Here is an 18,014-nt window from a genome sequence, read left to right as displayed (position 1 = left end):
TGAGACTTTCTAGAATCTGTGGATTCCTGGAAGATTATTACCAGTGCATCCACTATCTTTGTAGCTACTTCCTTTAATATCCTAGGATGCATCGCATCAGGTTTAGGAGACTTATCAGTCATTAGCTCCCAGTAGTTTCGTTAGGTTTCTTTCTCTAGTGATAGTTATTGTATTTATTTTCTCTCTTTCTTATTGAATGTTTAGCAATTTTCATATGTCATTTACTGTGAAACTGATGCAAAGTATTTGCTCAATTCTTCTGCCATCTCCTGGTTCCCCACTTTTATTTCCTCAGTTTCTAAGGGGCCAATGTTCACTTTCGCTTTTTGCTACCTTTTCATATAATTAAAGAAGCTCTTACTGTCCATCTTGATATTACTTGCAATTTTACACTCAAAGTTTATTTCCTCATTTTTAAATTGTATTTTGTTGGTTGTTAAAACTTTCCCAATCCTCTGGGTTCCCACTAATCTTTGCCATGTTGTATGTTTTTTCTTTTAATTTGTCAATTAACTTCTCTCATTAAGCATGTTTGGCTTATCCCCTTCCTGAAATATTCCTTCCAGATTGGAACATGTCTTTGTTGGGAGCCATGAACTGTTTTTTAAGCATTTGCCATTGTTCCTTGGCAGTCCTTTCCAGTCCCTTCCAGCCAGCTCTGCCCGTATTCCTTTGTAATTTCTCTTATTTAAGCTTAGAACAGTTGTTTCTGGTCCATTGGAAGAACAGGACTGGCGTGTCTGTATTGCCAGGGGTTTGCTATGATTAAAATATGCTATCCAGATTACAATAATGGGCAAAATCATCTCTTCAATTTGTTATATACAATAAGATTGTAAATTAATACAACTAATGCCCACAGAAAATTGATCTTTTGGGAATGCTTCAATGATCTTACAAACTGTTACAAGGTTTTTCATATTGTTTCTCAATGAGTTTCATTTGAAGATACCTCTTTAATTCCTCCAGAAGGTGGGCTGTTATTTTATCGAGATCAGTAGAGGATAAGTTATTCTCTGCAAGTCAACGTGAGAAGTATTAGTGTTGAATTTCCCTTTCTGATGTTGCAACACCTTAAGCAATTTACTAAAGAGATCCAAGAATAGGGCAGACCTGCTTGCATCACTTGTGTGATTCACAAAAAGACGTGCAAAAAGGTTATTACAGCTATAAAGCAAAAATATGCCATTAAATCTCACTCAATGATCTTTTTAAAAAAAACAAAAGAATTGCAGATTTCCAAAAACAGAAATTTTTGGAAAAGTTCAACAGTTCTGGCAGCATCTCTGGAGAGAAATCAGAGTTAACATTTCTGGTCTGGTGACCATTCCTCAGAACTCAACGATCTTTGTTTGCTTTTACTAGATTACACCTGAATATCTTCAGAGTGTCTGTGTACGACTGTTTAGCAACCAAATGAGACAAAGCATGGCCCAAAGCATTGACTTCACAAGACCAGGAACTGTAAGTAAAAATCATTGGATTTGCATATCAATACAATGAATTAGATCTGAGATTTGCATTAATCATAAGCGGTTGATATGGTTTTCATTCTCGTTTTGAAGTACTTAATCTTCTCTCTCTCTGCGCACATCTCACAGCCCAACTGACTGCCCTCTGTTTAGCATCCTGTAGCCTAAACCTTTACTACTCATAGTTTACCGCACCACCAATTTTTGCCTCATCTGTGAACTTATTGATCATCTCTTCAACTCTGTTTAAATAAATTTGCTACAATACATTTATTATTGTAAGCATATGATACCTTTGGAATTCTGAAGTATAGCGGTTATGTTACTGGATTAGTAATCCAGAAACGAGGACTAGCAAATATAGAATATGGTTACTTTCCATAATGAGGAATTGATTAAATTATGAAGTTATAATTTATCAATAGGTAATTTATCAATAAATTTAAGAGAAAACCTTGGACAGAGGAACCTCGATTATCCGAATATCCATTATCCGAAGGAGATCTCGAGGACCCAATAGAAACATTACATCAAAGAGTTGTTTCCAACACTGATCACGTTCTTTTGTTTACAGAGATTAAAAGTGAACTCGGCTTACTGAAATGCTGCCGAGAACAATCCTGGACCGATGGGAGCTCAGGCATCGTCTCCAAATAACTGACGACCCGCTCTCTTTCTCTCTCTCTCTGTGTCTCTCACTTTCCCTGGAGTTCTACACAGGGGTGTACCCTAAACCCCTTCCCCAGATAATGTCTCCTAGCAAAGGTGGAACCTGTCAAAACGTAGCAGTAAAACGTTGTGTGTGCATGTGTGCGAGCTATTTGGAGACTCACCCTCCCTCCCACCCACCTCCCATGTCCAGTCTGGCTGCCCCAGGGGGCGGGCTGAGTGTGTTGGACAGGATTGAGGAGTGGGGGGAAGGGGAGCAATGTTGGACGGGTTTGGGTGCAAATTGGGAATGGTGTTGGATGGAGTTCGGGGTAGGCAGGGTTTGGGGGAAGGGGCGGATGAGGGGGTGGGATTGGGGCCGGGGTGGGGCAGCTGGAGGGCGGTGTTGGACATGGGGCGCGTGAGGGACGGTATTTGACAGGGTTGGGGCAGGCGGGGGTGAGAGCGGACGTGGGGCTGTGTTGGATGGGGGAGGGGGGAGGCTTGTGCACAGTGTGCTGCTGCCTTGTCTCCTGAACAGGGAGCAGAAATAACAGAAAACTCCAAGCTCCAGAGGAAAGGCATTGAATCAATTAACTGAATAATCAATTATCGGAATGAAATAGTGCACGTACATCTCATTCAGATAATAGAGGTTCCACTGTAATCCAAAACTGGTGCCAGTCAACATGATTGAGGAATTGTTGGATATATGTTGGTCATTAAAATCTAACTGGTTTTCTGATTTTCTCATTCGATCCCATCTAGTTGGTTTTTAATTGCTCTCTGGTGTTGTCTAGGAAGGCACTCAATCTCTGTAACCCACCAGTTAAGGAAGACCCTCAAAAGTGTCCTCAGTAGACTGGAGGTTGGCAAACGTGATGCCACTGTTTAAGAAGGGCGGTAAAGACAAGCCAGGGAACTATAGACCGGTGAGCCTGACCTCATTGTTGGAAGGAATCCTGAGGGACAGAATGTACATGTATTTGGAAAGGCAAGGACTGATTCGGGATAGTCAACATGGCTTTGTGCATGGGAAATCATATCTCTCAAACTTGATTGAGTTTTCTGAAGAAGTAACAAAGAAGATTGATGAGGGCAGAGCAATAGATGTGATCTATATATGGACTTCAGTAAGGCGTTTGACAAGGTTCCCCATAGGAGACTGATTAGCAAGGTTAGATCTCATGGAATACAGGGAGAACTAGCCATTTAGTTACAGAACTGACTTGAATGTAGAAGACAGAGGGTGGTGGTGGAGGGTTGTTTTTCAGACTGGAGGCCTGTGACCAGTGGAGTGCCAATAGGATCGGTGCTGGGCCCTCTACTGTTTGTCATTTACATAAATGATTTGGATGTGAGCATAAGAGGTACAGTTAGTAAGTTTGCAGATGACACCAAAATTGGAGGTGTAGTGGACAAGGAAGAGGGTTACCTCAGATTACAACAGGATCTTGACCAGATGGGCCAATGGGCTGAGAAGTGGCAGATGGAATTTAATTCAGATAAATGTGAGGTGCTGCATTTTGGGAAAGCAAATCTTAGCAGGACTTATACATTTAATGGTAAGGTTCTAGGGAGTGTTGCTGAACAAAGAGACCTTGGAGTGCAGGTTCATGGTTCCTTGAAAGTGGAGTCGCAGGTTGATAGCTTCGTGAAGAAAGCATTTGGTATGCTTTCCTTTATTGGTCAGAGTATTGAGTACAGGAGTTGGGAGGTCATGTTGCGGCTGTACAGGACATTGGTTAGGCCACTGTTGGAATATTGCATGCAATTCTGGTCTCCTTCCTATCGGAAAGATGTTGTGAAACTTGAAAGGGTTCAGAAAAGATTTACAAGAATGTTGCCAGGATTGGAGGATCTAAGCTACAGGGAGAGGCTGAACAGGGTGGGGCTGTTTTCCCTGGTGCTGAGGGATGACCTTATAGATGTTTACAAAATTATGAGGGGCATGGATGGGCTAAATAGACAAAGTCTTTTCCCTGGGGTTGGGGAGTCCAGAATTAGAGGGCATAGGTTTAGGGTGAGAGGGGAAAGATATAAAAGAGACCTAAGGGGCAACTTTTTCACGCAGAGGGTGGTATGAGTATAGAATGAGCTGGCAGAGGAAGTGGTGGAGGCTGGTAGAATTGCAACATTTAAGAGGCATTTGGATGGGTATATGAATAGGAAGGTTTTGAAGGTATATGGGCTGGGTGCTGGCAGGTGGGACTAGATTGGGTTCGGATATGTTGTCGGCATGGACAAGTTGGACCGAAGGGTCTGTGTCCGTGCTGTACATCACTATTACTCTCATTAGAACTTAAATTGTTTAAGATGTTGGTGGGCGTGTAGTAAGGATGGGTGGGCCATTGGTGAAGCTTTCTTTCCCTTTAATCTTCCCAACACCTTTAACATTGAAATGCTTCTGCCTATCCTGACTGGTTCACCTTGTAGCACCTGATTGGCCTTTCAATCCATCAAGTCCATGCCAACCTTCCGAAGAACATACCACCCAGACCTATTTACCTTCCCTTTCTCAAAACTCTGCAATAACCAAGACTAATCCACCTAGCATACACAACCCTGGAAAAACTACAGGGCAATTGAGCATGGATGCACATGTTTGGAATGTAGGAGGAAACAGGATCACACAATGGAAACCATCCGCTGGTAGTTAAGTGGTTTGGGAAAATGAATGGATGTGAGGGTGAGAGCTCGAATGAGTGACTGGGGAAGGTGGATAAGTGTTAAAGACTGGAGTTGTGGGTGGGTAGGTGTATGTGAGAAACTAGGGAGGTTGGTGAGTGAGTGACTGACTGGGTGGTTGATTGTGTTGAATTATGCTAGATGCACCCACCTTTCCACTCCTCCTCCGTCCACACATTCCCAAGCTCCTCCAGAGGTGAATCGAGACCATTGTTAGTTAAACTCAGCTCGGTTTTCTATCCCATTCACTTGTTGTCAGGCTTGAGGTCTCGTCGTCTTCTCTCTTTGCTCAGTTCTTTAACAGAAAAGGAGAAAAAGGTTTTTGTTCTGCAACTTAGCATTTTTGAATAATCATTTTAATTAATCACACATCTAAATTGTTGATTTTTTGCTTTGGGAATTTTCTTTTCTGAAATATGTTCACTATTGTGGCAAATCTTATGCTTCTGAAATTTGCTCTGCATCCCTCCAGTTGAGAGAAAAATTAAAATGCTCAACCCCTATCCCAACAACTTGCCAAAGATCTTGGACAAACCTGTTATTTCAGATGACCTACTTCTTAAAGATCTATTTGGTAGTCTGCCATAAAAAGAGAAAAAAAGAAGTTATTTTCATTCAGGCAACTTTCCCTTTTCACTGTGTCTTCAGCATTGCTTCATTACACAGGATATAAAAGCCCAGAACTCCTCCTGGTGTCTCATATACATTAAATTGAACGTGCTGATGAAAGCTTTATTTCAACTTTCTAGACCTACTATGTTACCAAATATTGGACATGTCAGGATCCACTCTGACTAAGTGAAAGTGAAGGGTTATTGATGGAAGTAATTATCGACACTTTGCATAAACAATAATCTGCATGAAACATTTAATACCCCTACCACCTCATAAATACACAAAGAGCATTGTCAGCAAAGAGGAAGCAATGGAACTTGCATTTCTTTGGTAATGTTCAACAAATAATTGTTGCTTTGGGAGTAAATAAGCATGAATAACAATCTTTAACTTCTAGTTAGATGATGTGGTTTCAGGATTTCTCAAGCTGCAAGGTACTAATTAACTAGGTGGATGTATATCACAATTCAAAAGAAAGTAAAAGGACAAAGATATGAACAAGCTTGCAATTGTATTATGTACTTTTATATGAATATTTGTGTTTTACAGAAATTATTCTGTGATCAACTTAAATCACATGTTTCTATTTTGAAACTCATAAGCAGAATGCATTTACTATTTTTCATGATGCACATATCTCATGGACAAATGCCTATGTTCATTAATGGTCATCGTTGATAATCTTGACAGTATACTGTGTAGATGTTAATAGTTATTTTAATTTTTAAGGTTAATAGTTAACAGTTTACAGTAATTTTTAACTGTGATAGAACATTACCTGAGCTTAGCTTTCTTCAATTTAAATGCCTGAAAATCATAATGGGAAATGTATTTTCAGTTCTTATGGTGAAAGTTTGAATTATTAATGCATAAAACAAAATAATTTCAGAAGACATTTGATCAGTTGCTACATAAAAGGTTATTGCACAAGATAGGAGAACATGGTACTTGGGGGAATGTTAGTATAGATTGAAGATTGGTTAACTCATACAGGGCAGAGTTGGGAGTAATCAGTCTTATTCAGGTTGGAAAGATGTAGCTAGTGGAGTGCCATAAGAATCATCCTAGACCCTCAATTATTTACGAACAATAAGAGTGACTTGGAGGAGGCAGCAGAATGTAATATAAACAAATTTGCTGACAGTACAAAAGTAGGGGAGATCATATTGTTATTGTGACATAAGGATTCTAAAAGGGGATTTATTAAGGTTGCATGAGTGGGGAAAAAACTTGGCAGATGGAGTTTCCTGTAGAAAGCTATGCATCTCAGCAGCAAGAATCAATAAGCAGGTCATTATTAAAATGGAGAGAGTGCAGTCCAGCAGGATGTGGAAACACAAAACTTTGCAAGTGCAGGAAATAATTAAGAAGGCACATGGAGTTTTGGCTTATATTGCTTTGGGTTTGAGTTTAGAAACAGGAAAGTTTTGTAAAACTGTGCAAAATCTTGGTGAGGCTGCACTTTGAAGACCCTGTATAGTTTTGATCCCTGTGTTTAGTAAAGGTATATACTGCCATTGGAGTATGTTCAAAAGAGATTTACTACGCTGATTCCTGTGATTAAGAACTTGCCTTTCAAGAATAGCAGAACAAGTTAGACCTTTATTCATTAGAGTTTAGAAGGATTACAGCTGATCTAATTAAAATATACAAGATTCAGAAGGGGCTTGACAGGATAAATGTTAAAAGATATTTCACTATGGGGGGAGTTTCAAACTTGGGGACATAGTTACAGAATAATGGGACACTCATTTAAAACTGAGATATGAAGGAATTTGTCCCATAGTGAATGTCTGGAACGCTCTACTGAAAAAAATTATGGAGACTATAAATCACTGAAAGTATTTAAATTAGAGATAGATTTTTGAAACATCAGGGACTCAATGGCTATGCTCAGTTAACATGAAAGAGAATTGAGCCATGGGAGAGATCAGACATGATTTTGTTCAATGGTAAGGATGACTTGAGGGGCCAAATGGCCTACTCCTATTTCTTATGTTCTTATATAAGTCATGCTTTTCTTTTGAGAGGACTCTTCCTTCTGTTGGATCACACAGTCATTTCTGCTTATTGATCTAATTGCTCCAATTAAGCAATGACTGCTTTTGTTTAAAAAAAATCTTCTATTTTCCATATTCACTGTTTTTGAAATGTCACTCCCCACCTTTCAGCTTGCAGCAACACACTCGTTTGTTATTAAACATTTCTAGCATTAAATCTAAGTATTCCATCTGTGTAATGATTGTTTGTTTTGTTTTACTAAGAATTTCTTATCAAGATATTTATTTTTCTTACTAAAATTATCCTAATGACATAAAATGTGAATGATTTTCTATTTCTTACATGTATGTTGTAACTTAAGATATTTTTTAAGGGAAATTCATTTGAAGCTATATACTTAACAGTATTATTTATTTGCTTTTAGACTTCAACCTTTTGTCTGCAGCAGACCACTTTCACCACATAGCTTCAAACTTGAATGAATCATTTTGTCTGAAGGAGGCAAAAGGCTAAAATCTAAATGTTTTAGTTTTATACTGATCAAATTTTGCTTTATTTTTTGCAATTTTTCTAACTTCTGTGAATTTTTTCTATTTTGTTGTCCGGTTATCTGTTCAAAAACGGATGTTTACTTTAAGAGCCCTTGTAACAGTGATGGATCTGTGAGTTTCTAATATTCTTTCTCGACTTCAGAATGCCTGTCCTCGTCCTGTCCTTTCCTCTACTTCATCAATGTTCCATTTTTGCTTCTCCAAATGGCATCTTAATTTCTAAGTTGGAAATATCTACATAACTATTTCAAGATGTATTGAAATAGTTATCCATGGTACCAGTCGAATGTGGTAATAGTGATCAGTTGTGTTCACCAACTCAACTGTACAATTTTGCTGAAGATAGCTGTCCTAAAGTCCAATGCATAATGAATTGCATTCTATAATTGAATAATGTTACTCAACATTTACTTCAAAGAGCTGACCAATACAATGCTAATCAATTTTCTATCTCTGCTACCTTAGTTAAATAGCAATAAAGTAAATAGAATTTGAAGTGTTCCATTACTTTTGTCACAATATAAAATAGCATGCCAGCATTGGAGTCATTCTCAAGGCACATTGGCACTTAAGCAGTTTTCAGACTGCTAATTTTCTGGTTGAAATTAATGAACAGAATCCCTTTTATCATATTAACAATTTGAATGTTTTGTCATTCAGAAATGCCCTTAACTGTGGTTTGTGATCTTGGTTAATGCCAAGAATTGTTCCTTTATCTATTCAGCTCATTGAGACCCCGAAACTCGGAAGTTTGCAGTGTTGTAGGAAACACATTAGGAAATTGAAACTAAAATTGATTCCTGCACAAAATGTTTGTTGTAACCAACCAAGATACAAAGTTAAAACTCACAACACCAGATTATAGTCCAAGAAGTTTAGTTGGAAGCACTAGCTTTCAGAGAGCTGCTCATTCGTCAGGTGGTCCACAACCACCTGATAAAGGAGCAGCGCTTCAAAAACTCATGCTTCGAAATAACCCTCTTGAACTATAACCTGGTGTTGTGTGATTTTTAACTTCATACACCCAGTCCAACACAGGCACCTCCAAATCAAGCATGTGGTTAATACAAATGTTTTTCGGCAAATACACCATATCCTCAAATTCACTTCACATACAGATTACTAAAGCTGATTTCACTCTATACGACCTGTACAACTTTCATCAAACTGAAAAGATAAAGAAAATGAATACTTACGAGTGATTTCTATTGAGAAATCATACTGTAGTCTGGATTTTCATTAGAAATAGTGGTGAGGTTGTAAGAACGTCTGAGTCAGTACAAGTGGTAATCTATTTTGTTTACCACTGACCTCAATATCCTGGCCATAATGTCTAGGCCTTAAATTTCACTCTGTCAGCCTGTGTAGATGAGGAAATGTGCATTAATTGACAGCTCAAATTTAAGAATATCTTCTGTTAACATTTTATTGCACTTGTTTTCTAACAAAGGGTTTCAAACTGAAACATTAATTTGCCTGGATGACTTGCATATAGTCTATGAGGTGACTTTAGCATGGACTTTAGCCTTACCTTGCTTGTCATTATCTGCAGTGCATGTGACCTTGACAAGTGACATTTCGCTCTACTAATGAAAAGCAGAAAATAATCTGCAAAGGTGCTGCTATTGGAAAGCTGCTGACTGTTTTTTCCAAATGCATTCATAGCTGCTGCATGTGTTACTTATCCCTTAATATCAAAACAATCAATTTAAATAATGTTCTTTCCCTTTCTTTTCAACAGGCATCATCTATGCTGAGGGCATCCATTGTTCCTACAATGTAAGTAATGTAAATACTTAGAAAGTTTCAAGTTTGTATCTTTTCTGATGTTCGTGCACACCAACGGTGTTCTTCAAATGTAGTCCAAATATGAAGTGCTGTTATTGGGTCATAGAGAAGTATAGCATGGAAACAGGCCCTTCGGCCCAAACTAGTCCATGCTGACCATAGTGCCCACTCAGCTAATTCCAGTTGCCCACATTTGGTCCATATACCTTTTAAACCCTTCCCATCTATGTACTTATCCAAATGTTTTTTTAAGTGTTGCTATTGTACCTGCCTCAACCACTTTCTGTAGCAGCTCATTCCATATAAACTCAATTCTTCTATAACACAACAGTCGTAGTAGAAACATTGCACTTTAAAAGCAACACTTAAAGTGTTGGTCTTGTAGTTGCATTACAGCCAACACACGTTTTAAAGTTTATGCTGTAGAAACAGCATCCCTAATTCATCAACTGCATTAGAGGGAATTCGCATTGATGAAAAGCGCATTATAACAGAACATCCTGTATGCACCGCCCTGTATCGGGTCCTTCTTAAATCTTTCCCCTCTCCCCTTAAACCTGTGCCCTCTAGTTTTCAATTCCCCATCCCTGGGGAAAATACTATTTGCATTCATCCTATCTATGCCCCTCATGATTTTATATACCTCAGGAAGGTCATCTATCATTCTCCAAGGAATAAAGTCCTATCCTGGCCAACCACTTCCTATAATTCAGGCCTACTTTTTCTGGCAACATCATTGTAAATCTTCTTTGCACTCTTTCCAGTTTAACTATGTCTTTCCTATAACAAGGTGACCAAAACTGTACACAATACTCCAAGTGCGGCCTCACCAACAACTTATACAACTGTGACGTAATGCCTCAACTCCTATACATTTTAAATGCCTTCTTCACCACCCTGTCTACCTGTGCCACTGCTTTCAAAGAGCTATGTAGTTGTACTCTTAGGTCCCTCTATTCCACAACACTTCTCAGGGCCTTGCCATTTACTGTATAAGTCCTACCTTGGTTTGACTTTCCAGAGTACAACATCTCTCACTTATTTGTATTGATTTGCATTTGCCAATCCTCAGCACACTTCCCCTTCTAATCAAGATTCCTCTGTAATTTTTGACAACCTCACTATCAACTATACCTCCTAATTTTGTATCAACTCCAACCTTCTAATCGTGCCTTGTCCATTCACAACCAGATCGTTTATGTAAATAACAAAGATCCCAGCACACCACTAGTCACAGGCCTCCAGTCTGAGAAACAACCTTCAACCATCACTCTCTGTATCCTACTGTTAAACCAATTTTGAACTAAATTAGCTAACTCCCCTTGGATCTCATGCAAACTAACCTTCATGACTAGCCTTATCAAAGGGCTTACTAAAGTCCATATAGACAGCATCCACTGCCATATCTTCATTGATCCTCTTGGTTACCTCTTCAAAAAACTCTTAGGTTTGTCAGACATGACTTCCCGCACACAATTCCATGCTGACTATCCCTAATCAGACCTTGACTATCCAAATATGGGTTGATCCTGTCCCTCAGTAACTTCTCCTACAACTTGCCTACCACTGATGTCAGGCTCACTGGCCTCTAGTTCCCTGACTTGGCTTTGTTACCTTTCTTAAACATTGGAATGACATTAGCCATCTTCCTGTCTTCCGGAACTTCACCACTGGCTAAAGATGAAGCATAAATCTCTCCAAGGGCCTCTGCAAATTCTTCCCTAGCCTCCCACCGTGTCCAAGGATGGACTTGATCAGGCCCAGGAGATTTATTCAAATGAATGCACTTTGAAGCTGCAAACACCTCCTCTCTGGTGATATCTGTGTGGTCTGAAACATCCCCATTTGTTTCCTTTATTTACTTAGCATCCATGATTAAATATTCATTAAAAACTCCCCCATCTCCTGTGGCTCCACACATAGATAGCCATACTGATCCTTAAAGGGACCTATTCGCTCCCTAGCTACCCTTTCACTCTTAATATAGATATAGAACCTCTTGGGATTATTTGTAACCTTATTTGCAAGATCCATCTCATACCCTTTTTTTGCTCTTCTGATTTCCCTCTTACATGTGCCCAAAGCTTAAACCAATGTATGTCATCTTTTTCCTGACCAGGGCCTCAATATCTGTTGTTTTTGATGTTATTAGTCATGTCTCTACATCCTAGCTGTAATGAACTGTATTTACTGAAGTAGTAAAACATTAATGACTCAGTTAAAATGTTTACATCACAATTGAAACTGAAGTTACAGATTTACCTATCCCAATACAAAAACTGCTTCAAGTCAGAGTTGATTTTTCTACTCCAAGATCTTCCTTTCAGTTAGTTGTAGCATTTGTTCTGTGTTTGACTATGGTTTGTAGTAATTGCTGCCCAAGGACTTCATTTCTTATCTCTCATTCCTGTTTTCAATACTTTTTCTCATATGATTACAAAATATATTTTTCTTCACTTCCATTATTTCACACAACTTTTTTCCTGTAGCTGTTGGTGAAGTTCTTCTCGAGGGATGTTCTCTTCTTTGGGCAGCATGGTGGCTCAGTGGTTAGCACTGTTGCCTCACAGTGGCAGGGATCTGAGTTCGATTCCACCCTCAGGCGACTGTCTAAACAGAAGAATCATTAGCTTTTGTCGCATTAGATCAATGTTATCAATGCAAATCCTTATCATTTGGAATGAAAAATGCACAGCAACGTTCTAATGATTAACCACTCAAGTTATTAAAGGACTACATCTAAATCAATAACTTGGTTGCTCGTAGCCAAACCTGGGAAGAACATTTACATCACTTGACAGAGCTGCTTATTCAGCTACAAAAAGCCATTGGTTATAAATTTGGCTAAAAGTGTATTTCCCAAGGTAAAGGTGGCTAAATATTCGTCTGTCATGTCCACAGGCAGTAAGTAAATATTACAGTGGAGGTGAGCTCTTGATGCAGTATTCCGGCAAGAAGGATTCATGATTGCCAAGTTTAGGTCTCAATCCCCAAATGTGGGTGTTCTGGTGCCGTGGTTTAAGCATGAAGCAGACAGCCTTAGGTTTATTCCCAGAAGCGGTGGTGAAAGGGGCAGTGGAGGACTTCAACGACTGGCCTCAGTATCTGGAGGAGCATCGGGTGGGAAACAGGAGATACAGAACCGGTGCACCCCGGGTCCATGGCTCCGGCTTACACATGACTGTTCTAACTGTGGCAGCAACAGAGACCTGTAACCAAGAGACCAGAGCCCATTTCAGAGACACCAGCCAATGTCAAGCAAGGACTGGAAGAGCAGTGGAGGAGGAACAGGAATAAGAAGAAAGAAAGATGAACTCTGTTGCAGTAAAATCTTGTGTTTATATTCAGTGTTTCAAGATGGCGCTGGAGTGTGGCGACACTTGGCATGTAATATGCGAAAAAACACTTTTCACTATATTTTCATATGCAGATGACAATAAATCTATTAGGGCCACACAGTGGTACAAGGCCAGGTAGCACTTTGAGGGGTGAAAGTATGGGCTATTTTGGATTGTCTCAAGCATTAGATGAAACATGACATTTTGATGGCATGAGTGGATTTTATATTATTTTCAATTAAGTGAGTGGGCAAAGTTCTGATGGATGGAATACAACGTTGGTAAATGGGAGGCCATCCATTTTAGTAGGAATAACAACAAAATGGACTATTACTTAAATGATGAAAAATTACAGCATGCTGTTGTGCAGAGGGGCCTGGGTGTCTTTGTGCATGAGTCGCAAAATGTTGGTTTCCAGGTGCAGCAGGTAATTACAAAGGCAAATGGAATATTGTCCTGCATCGCTAGAGGGATGGAGTTTAAATAATGGGGAGGTTGTGCTGCAGTTGTGTCATGTGCTGGTGAGGCCACATCTGGAGTACTGTGTACAAATTTGGTCTCCCTACTTGACATAGGATGTACTGGCAATGGAGGGGATGCAGAGGAAGTTCACTGGGTTGATTCCAGAGTTGAGGGTTGGTTTATGAAGAGAGGTTGAGTAGACTGGGACAATACTATCTGGAATTTGGAAGAATGAAGCAGTCCTTATAAAAACATTTAAAATTGTAAAAGCAATAGATGAGATAGCAGGGAGGTTGTTTCCACTGGCAGGTGAAACTAGAAAAAATGGGCATCGTCTTAAAATAAGAGGAAGCAGATTTAGGACTGAGTTGAGGAGGAACTTTTTCACTCAAAGGGTTGTGAATCAGTGGAATTCTCTGCCTATTGAAGCAGTTGAGGCTACCTCATTGAACATTTTTAAGGCAAAGATAGATTTTTGAACAGTCAAGGTGTTAAGGGTTATGGTGAGCAGGCAGGTAGGTGGAGCTGAGTCCACAAAGAGATCAGCCATGATCTCATTGAATGGTGGAGCAGGCTCAATGAGCCAGATGACCTATTTCTAATGCACTTACATTTGTTTCAAGCTTCAACATCAATGGTACAATTTTAACAAACTTGTTCAAAAAGACAGATAATTTGAAGGGATGCAAAAGTATGAAAGTGCCTTTGAAAACTTGAAAGCTGTGCTGACAACCACATTTGTTTTAGCTATGTCTGATTATGAGAATCCATTTCAAGTAGCTGTTGATGCAAAGAGCACTGCTGTGGGCATTATTTTACCACAGGATGATGAGATGGGAATGGAACAGCCGGTCAGTCATTTTTAGAAAAAACAACCATGTCAACAAAGATGTTCAAGAATTGAAAAGCGACATTGAATCTTGTGTTCATTCTGCATCATTTTAAAATGGATATCAGCAACCATGTCGACAAAGTTGATACTTATACACCACAATCCTTTGACTTGCTTGAAAAAATTCCAAGACAAGAATTCAGAATTGTTTTAATGGAGCTTAATTCTTTAACCATACAACTTGACAATTGTTCGTATTCCTGGAGTAGAAAATGTTATAATGTTGAGACCACCTTTGAAGGCACTGAGGTTAAGTGTAATGTCAGCATGAGTGGTGTTAAAGTAATTTTTGCCTCTTAAAGATATAGCTAAATTCTTCTTTAAAGGGAAGGTGGCGTAAGGGTGTGTGCATGACTTAGTTTTAGTGAGAGACCTCGTGAAGATAAAGGTAAACCAAATAAAATCTGCCAAGTCAGTTTCCAGTCAGCAATCTGACTTGTTGGTGATAATATAATCAGGGATTACAACAATATGCTGCTCAGAAAGATAAGAATTGCAGTTACAAATGAAACAACCCCAGTGGAGCTACTCAGTGCTGTGCACAATGAACCAGCCTTCATTCTCAACCTGGATTCTATGAAGTGCTCCCCTTGTGGCCTTGGTTGAGGTGGAGACAGTGCTTTTATCTTGTCTCTGGATTGGGCAGACATACATGTAATGATTGTCTTCATTGTGCCCAGAGGTTGCTGCACTTGTGTCATTTCAGGGACAGTCTCTGTCAGTAGCACAGATAGCCCTCAGTTACAGAAGATAAGGAAACCCAATGATCATCACAGTGCCCATGAGGGCTGGAACCGTCAACCTCTGTGTGGATTGGCTTAACCTTGGCTTAATTGACATGACTTCTTAACATCTCAACACTGATAGAGCCACTTATGGAGGAACCTTGATTATCTGAACGACACAGGCAGGGAGTATTCTGTTCAGCTAACTGAATTTTCGGATAATCAAATGCCGGATAACACGGCTTAGCCAAGCATCAGGACCTTGTGATCTTGCCGGATAATCTGAAATTTGAATAATCGAATGCCGGATAATTGAGTTTCCACTGTACTGGCCAAGACTATGTATTGTGCCATGCATTCTGTAAAAACTAGTAAGCAGTTCTGGTTGGCACTCCAGATTGCACTATGCCATATGGCTTTGCATGAAATTAGCCCTTTTTCAGTGGAAGAGATCACCCAAGCAAACCTCTATTCCGTGGTGGTGTGCATATGCTGAATTAATTCCTTCATTCACAGTTGATGACTGCTCACTACCTCAAAGAACTCAGAGAACATGCAAGAACATACCTGTTGATGCTGATGAGCAGGTTTGTATCTGATGTGCACTTCACAGAGGTATCTCTGTCTCTCTGTTTTCCTGCACACTCATGACATGCTCATCATTGCATGCAGAGTTCCCCCAAGGTGGCTATATCTGTGTAGGTGGAAGGTTCTCTTTTAAGGTGTGTTGCTGCTTGCTTTAAGGTATCCTCTGGTAGAGCTTGGCCTGATGCAGATACAACAGTCTGTCCTGACTCAATGTTTGAAGCTGTGGGTAACACAAAAAGTGATCATGAGAGCTTGACCCATTAAAGCAAAAGCCTCTGCACTATTGAAGTTTCCTGGTGCATCAGATAGACTGGCATCGACTGTTCTATCAAACTATAAATTGCAATTTCCATTCATCCCCTCCACCAGGGATGTCCAGTTCGCATCTTTCAACTAACTGGTAGTCAATAACTGGTGCTCTCCTCTTCCTTCTTGGGCTGTTTTTGTGAGCATTGAGAGTCCACTTCTCGTGTAATGACGGTGAGTTAAGACCCCACTGATGGTGTCTGTGGCCAATCCCCATGGATCATTGAAATGAAAAGCTGCTATGTCAGTGCTGGCAAGTCTTCAACGGTGCTATGGTCTTGAGCTTTGCTGAGGGGGTAACTAAGTACATCTGACAAGATTTCTCCCATGTTCAGGAGCAGCAGGCTTTCTGATGTAATTTGGAACTGTCCTAAGTGTCTGGCATACTACTCACCTTGATAGAACAGATAAAACTATTGAACTCTTTCCTGCACTGGTTTTTTTGAAATTAGATTAGATTAGATTAGATTACAGTGTGGAAACAGGCCCTTCGGCCCAACAAGTCCACACTGACCCGCCGAAGCGTAACCCACTCATACCCCTACATTTACCCCTTACCTAACACTACGGGCAATTTAGCATGGCCAATTCACCTGACCTGCACATCTTTGGACTTGTGGGAGGAAACCGGAGCACCCGGAGGAAACCCACGCAGACACGGGGAGAACGTGCAAACTCCACACAGTCAGTCGTCTGAGGCGGGAATTGAACCCGGGTCTCAGGCACTGTGAGGCAGCAGTGCTAACCACTGTGCCACCATGCCGCCCATAGTTTGGGTTGTTTCAGACTACACTCAGACAAGAAAGATCAAGAAGTTGATACCAAATTCCTGACATGAATTGGAAGGCCATTGATGTTCGATTCAAATTTAGGCTTTATAAACCAAGGATATAGCTATGCTTTTCAGATTTACTTGTTGCAGAACTGGATAAGCAAGCACTGAAGATGATGACACTCCTGAAAAAGAGGGATTGCACAGACTCAACACTTCCTCTGTCCCAGGTGGATCGAAAGATCCTGCTAAGACGTGGAACATGCTGGAGGATCAACCTTATGTAAAGACCAAATGTTTTGCCGACCGTCTCAGCTGGGCCTGCAGAGGCTGATCTGACCTCCCAGTCACCACCCATTTTAGTTCCCCTTCCCACTCCCTTTCAAACATGATCATCCTTGGCCTCCTCCATTGCCACAGTGAATCCAACCGCAAATTGGAGGACCAGCACCTTATATTCCGCCTACAGGCGAGAGAACCCAACATTGAGTTCTCCAATTTCAAATAACCTCTCTTCTCATCTCCTGACTCCCTTCCCAGCCCTTCGCCCTCCTTTTCATTCCTCTAATCAACCCTTCCTTCCAGCTACCAATCTGATTCATTCCTCCCATCGACTAACCAGGCCACACCCTGTAACTGTGTTCACCTGTCCCTACCTTACCACTCCACACACAACTCCCCCCACCTCCCTTTTATCTGCAGTTCCCCTTACACCCACTCCTAGTCCTGAAGAGGGGTTACACCTGAAACCTTGACTTCTCCACCTCCTGATGCTGCTTGGCTTACTGTGTTCTTCCAGCCTCCTGCTTGTCTACCTTTGATTCCAGCATCTGCAGCTTTGTTTGTCTCTAAGAAGGAGGCATATGTTAGGTATAGACAGCTGGGATAGAGTGAATCTCTAGAAGACTATACAGGCAGTATGAGTATACTCGAGAGGAAAATCAAGAGGGCAAATAGGGTTAAGAGAATCCAAAGAGATTCTACAAATACATTGAGGATAAAAGAGTGACTAACAAGAGAATAGGACCTCTTAAAAGATCAACAAGGCCACCTATATGTGAAACTACAGGAGATGAGTGAGATACTAAATGAGTATTTTGCATCAGTGTTTATTGAGGAGAAGTAAATCATAATTTCTTAGAAAGTGTCCATATTACAGAGGAAGAGT

General features: G+C 40.3%; 1 protein-coding gene across 9 annotated transcripts in view; it reads left to right on the top strand.

The window, feature by feature from the left end:
* The window catches only part of armc9 (armadillo repeat containing 9), a 157,496-nt gene that overhangs the window by 68,704 nt on the left and 70,778 nt on the right, over positions 1-18,014 (top strand). For 6 of the 9 annotated variants that reach the window (XM_072572496.1, XM_072572500.1, XM_072572499.1 and 3 more), the window contains exons 9-11: positions 1,366-1,464; positions 8,063-8,086; positions 9,717-9,754. In XM_072572496.1, coding sequence (XP_072428597.1) covers positions 1,366-1,464; positions 8,063-8,086; positions 9,717-9,754 — 161 coding nt within the window. The remainder of the gene's footprint in view (positions 1-1,365; positions 1,465-8,062; positions 8,087-9,716; positions 9,755-18,014) is intronic. The other 3 variants (XM_072572497.1, XM_072572495.1, XM_072572503.1) reach the window with 1 other exon arrangement.

This window comes from Chiloscyllium punctatum, chromosome 6 (assembly GCF_047496795.1).
Source record: "Chiloscyllium punctatum isolate Juve2018m chromosome 6, sChiPun1.3, whole genome shotgun sequence".
Taxonomy (NCBI): domain Eukaryota; kingdom Metazoa; phylum Chordata; class Chondrichthyes; order Orectolobiformes; family Hemiscylliidae; genus Chiloscyllium; species Chiloscyllium punctatum.
This window is presented reverse-complemented; position numbering and strand designations above follow the sequence as displayed.